The sequence below is a fragment of the Habropoda laboriosa genome, unplaced genomic scaffold, assembly GCF_001263275.1.
Source record: "Habropoda laboriosa isolate 0110345459 unplaced genomic scaffold, ASM126327v1 scaffold32, whole genome shotgun sequence".
In the NCBI taxonomy this organism is placed as follows: domain Eukaryota; kingdom Metazoa; phylum Arthropoda; class Insecta; order Hymenoptera; family Apidae; genus Habropoda; species Habropoda laboriosa.
In genome coordinates this window covers 603,281-608,432 of record NW_017100135.1, presented here as the reverse complement: position 1 = coordinate 608,432, position 5,152 = coordinate 603,281, and the positions used below count along the sequence as shown (strand labels likewise).

Sequence of the window (5,152 nt, the reverse complement as noted above, 5' to 3'; positions counted from 1 at the left end):
ATAAAAATGTTTTTAAATGATGTTAATATAAAAATATAGAATTTTGCACACAAAAAGTGGTGTATAACATAAAACGTGTATATGTGTGTAAATCTATTTTATATAGATTCTATATTGCAAAAATATTTAATATTTAATAAATTTCTCTTCACAATTTTCGGTGCATTGTGGTATAATGAAACAGGCTTGCATAGCAACAAATAAGAATGCCATGAAAGTATTTTCTAAACATCTACAGACTGATAATGGTTAATGGTAAGAAAGTTGTGTGCAACTCCCACTCACTATGGCTACAGTAACAAACCACAATAAAGACGGGAGTGTATGACTTAACATACCATCACATTCTGGATCACTCTCTGTATCTTCTAAATAAAGCATAAAATGATTATATTACGAAGTTTAGGTATCAAATGTAATATGATGCTAATTAATTTTACCTCTAGAAGTAACTCGTGATTGCATCATTGGCAAGTTGAAAGATACATAATGCTCGTGCGAACAAATTATTTGCAAGAATGTAAATTTGAAGTCATGCAGTGTGCGTTGATCTCCGGGAGAGAAGTTGTCCATATACGAGTTGATTAGACGGAAAACAAATCCACGATCCATAAACGTAAGACATCGCTACATTAAAATGTGAAAAATTTGTGAAAAATATTTAACTACTTAAAGTATGTAATAAAACACTTTTAGCAGCAATTGTAATACAAAACTTTGTAAAACTTAAATTGATTACCAACTACTGTGTTTTTAATTAAATAGAAGAATTAATAGGAATTAATATGTATGCATATACTGCATTCACTTACCTTTAAAAATTGTGCAAGGCTTTTATTTAATTCATGAGTTTCAACCGGCATTTCTTTATATTTGTTCATAAGATAAGGCATAATAACTTCCACTAAACTTTGAATTTTTTCATGGTAGTCTTTTGAAAACCTTTCATTTCTATGCATCTATAAAATAAGTTACTTGAGCCGAATTCCTTTCCATAAATTATATTTTATGTAGTATTGTAAAACCTACTTTTATTCTCCCTGTTGAAAGCAAATGCTGTGCCATACTTTTGATCGTTATTTCAAAAAAGAAACTAGAATGATGCATAAATTTATTCACTACTAAAAAGTCAGTATTACTTGGTTGCAATAATGTAGGAAGATGTCTTGCTAATTGTTCATGAACAGTTATACTACCATTTCCTTGAGAAGGCAGCACAAAAACAAACTGTAAAACATAACAATGTAATATTCATGTATAAGATTAGATAACCACTTTTACTTTACCTTAATACAGTATTTACCTTAATATAAGCTTGAAGTGTTTCCTTCCTACCAGCTTCATGTACCATGTTTATAAAATGTATTAAAACTCTTATAATATACAACCCAACTTCTTCATTTGTAGTACAAGTTAACAACGCAAATAATTGATTTAGTATAGTAGGAAGAAATGTGATTACAGTAACTAGTTGAACGGCATGAGCAGCTTTTAATATTTTGCACGTTTCTGAATCTGCTGGTACTGCTCCTAATTTTGTATCCAGAATGCGTTCCATATGAGCAAATAAATTATGCAAATGTATATCACGTGCAAATACAGTTGAAATCAACTGAAATGCTACTGTAAATACTGGCCGTTGAGAATCGATCCATATAATTTCCGGTCCTGCGTTCTAGATCATCAGAAAATTGATTTATAATACGTTAAAAATTAAAAATATTTTTGCACTTTATCATATTTTACATTGATAAAATATGAATTTTTAATCTAATTTTATTCTTACCCCTTTTCCCAATCCAAGAGGTTGTATTGAAAGATATCCTGGTGGTAAGTGTGTTGCTACCGGTAATGTCTGTACGTTCATATCCATATCCACATTTAATCTATAATTATTGTAATTGTAATATAATTTAATTTGAAAATTTACTATATAAACATAATATTTTACATCAACATAGTACAAAATTACCATACCTTCCTTTATGCAATAAGGGTGACCAAGCATATCCAACACAGTTCTCAACTCCATTTTCTTTTTTCTTATTCATATCACAACTTATATGATAGAAAGAAAACAGCAGATGATGCTTAGCATGAAGTTTTGTTGGTAATCGTATTTTAATTTCTTCATACCAAGAAGGGACTGCATTGTGGTGTAAAACTGCGCAAGACGCTCGTAAACATAAAAGTGGAGCGCCAGGTCGTCCATATATACACTATTAGAAAAATATACAAAAGCTATTAATAGTGTTTTAATAATCTTCAAAACAATTTGTATTCTACATACTCTCAAAGGTGTGGTATTTTCACTATCATCATCTCGTAATTCAACAATACATGCAATGTTTCTAGCTCTGGTGAATATTTTTTGTGTATCAAAGCAAAGAGTTTGTGGATACACGTAGAGATGGTTAATAAAAGTTGTGTATGGATGAACATCTTTCTCTGAAGTGCTTTCAAACTCAGTAACCTCAAGGGTTGGTTCTGACGTTGGTGGTAACGGAAATGGCTTTAAAGCTGCTAAAGATGTAGATAATGTATCTATAAAGAGAAAAACCAAATTGTCACTCTTTCATGTATTAAGAAAGAGTTCATTATACAAATACATACTTTCAGGTAAATCTGTAATTGACTCAATTTTTATCTTCAACCAACCAGGTATCACAGTCAATTTACTAAGTTTTTCGGGTCTGTAACAAAACATATTAACAAATATTAATTCATAACTTATTAAATATTTTTGTATAACATACTTTCTATACTCTGAAAGAAGTTTGAGTAATTCCTCATCTTTTATCTTATTTCCTTCTTGTCTGTATATTGCTGGGAAATCTGATGAAGTATCTAATTCATTACTATATAATCTAAATAAGGGTCTAGCAGCCCAAGCAAAAGGCATTCTGTAATTCCCCAATCTGGAAAAAGCATAACAAACTAACTGATTCATGAAATTATAAAAAATTTAATTTTTAAATTATAGTCTTATGTAAACATACCTTTGGCAGCATGCTCTAACTTGTTTATGTACTTTTAAACCTAATCGCGGATCTTTTGTAGCCCTTAAATATGGTTCTGAAGTTTGGCATATATTCCCTTGCAATATTTTATCTATTCTCACAACCAAGAATATGTCAGGATGAGGATTACTAATACTAAATATGGCCTGTAAATATGTATATTGTTATTAACAATATGCAGAATAATGTTATTAATAACATTATGAAAAGTTCAATATTGAAAAACAAACCTGTTTTGGATATTTAATCCAGTCTAATGGTATATTTTTCAAGTCATCTGGTAAATTCATACTTTCTGTAGATTCTGTCATAATACCTACAGGACTTAATTCTTTCACCATTTCTTGAACAACCTCGTGATTAATATCAAAATGGAAGTTCTCAGTAAGCTTTCTACCATTTCTTGCATCATAAAGACTTAATGTTGTCTGATATGGTTCTACCTGACACAATGATTCTTTCTCATCTATTGGTGCTTGTAATCTAAATTTAAGGCTTTCACATTTTACAAAAATTCTTTGTCCAAATTGTTCTTTGTATGGGTCAATATTGTGTTCATTACAATTTCCTGGCTGTTGTTTACTGTGTGGAATATGAGGGTAAATGCTAAATAGTCGTTTACGATTTTCTCGTCTAACTAATGCTATACTAGTATCAGTTTCCCTGGAATATTTTATTAGCTGTGGATTCATACTTTGTTCCAAACCATATATATTTATCATTCAAGTAACATTTATTTGTATATTCAATACCTGCATAGGTTGAGGAGAAGGAGGAGGTGTGTTACATGCTCTTTCTAATGAAGCAGCACGTTTTTCTTCTTGTTGTTTATAATGCTGTAATACTGAGCTTAACTTTAATAACCAATCCTGCATATCTGTCTCATTATCTGCTGCTAAAGTATATGATTTATGAGTCCCGCTCATTCTTAATTCAAAACAATACCTTCCACGTTTTGGATTCCTCACAACTTCAGTGCAAAAATCCATCACTATTGTTAATTTAGCTTCTCCCTTTTTTTCATCTTTGAAAAATTCAAGAATATAAGTGCCATCAACTTCTTGTCTAAGATGACAAAACCTTCTCTTAAATGATTTTGAACCAATATGTGCAAACATACGATCACTGCTACCAATTTCTGGTCCTTTCATTAAATAACCTTCTTTTGTTATTCCATTACTTTTTGTTGACTCCTAGTAAAATTAAACCAGCTATTTTTATTTCTTCTTCCATATAAATACATTGAATATTTTATAATGACAAACAAAAGTAATAATAGAAAATGAATTTAATAATTAAGCACATATTATGAAAAGTATTGTAAAAACAATTTTAAGAAAAAATTTAATTTTATTAGAAATCACTTTGGTAAAAAATTACACTAAAAGAGAAATATAGTCTTTTCTTAAAAATTTTAAGAAATATAAAAATTGCTGTTATTTTAATTATTTTTATCTAATCATGCATTCTAAAAAAACAACACTACAATACAAATTTATTAACTTTCAATATTTTTCAAATTTTAATTCAACTTTCATAAAGAGTTCATTGAAAGCAATATATTTTACCTCATCAACTTGGTCTACTTCTGTATCAATTTCATATACTTCATCTTTTAGATCATCTGCTTTTGCTATTCTAAAAGACAAAAAAATACAAATAAACTAATACAATACACTTTACTGTATATTTTACATTTTATAAAATTAAATATTGCAATTGTTAATATTGAAGTATAAAGATGTTATTATATTAATAAACTAAAATATACTATTTGTTATTCATTTTTTAATTCTCATGTAATTAATATATATACAAGCACTTTTATCAATTAAGTTCAGTACATTACTACATGCACTAAATATAATAATTTGAATACTTGTATAGAAAAATAGTAATAATGGCCAGATATATCATTGTAAATGTAGATATAAAAACATACTTAGGTAATTCAAGATAAGTTCCACTATATGTAGAATATTTGTAATGTATAAGATTCCAATTAGATGTATAACTATGTAAACATTCTTTTGTAAGAAGGTTTTCTCCTCCTTCCTCATTATCTGAAGTTTGTGGTATTGTTGGTACAAGTGTACGATATCTTCTAGGTAATACCACTTGCTGCATTAAAA

The 5,152-nt window shown here is 28.8% G+C and overlaps 1 protein-coding gene across 1 annotated transcript in view; it reads right to left on the bottom strand.

Annotated features, from left to right (window-relative positions):
• The window catches only part of LOC108578014 (dedicator of cytokinesis protein 9), a 12,456-nt gene that overhangs the window by 4,352 nt on the left and 2,952 nt on the right, over window positions 1-5,152 (bottom strand). Inside the window, 13 exon segments of the mRNA XM_017941292.1 lie at window positions 441-627; window positions 813-959; window positions 1,030-1,227; window positions 1,304-1,675; window positions 1,787-1,886; window positions 1,978-2,219; window positions 2,291-2,544; window positions 2,614-2,693; window positions 2,757-2,918; window positions 3,000-3,166; window positions 3,251-4,213; window positions 4,589-4,658; window positions 4,963-5,141. Of these exon segments, the coding sequence (XP_017796781.1) occupies window positions 441-627; window positions 813-959; window positions 1,030-1,227; window positions 1,304-1,675; window positions 1,787-1,886; window positions 1,978-2,219; window positions 2,291-2,544; window positions 2,614-2,693; window positions 2,757-2,918; window positions 3,000-3,166; window positions 3,251-4,213; window positions 4,589-4,658; window positions 4,963-5,141 (3,121 nt within the window).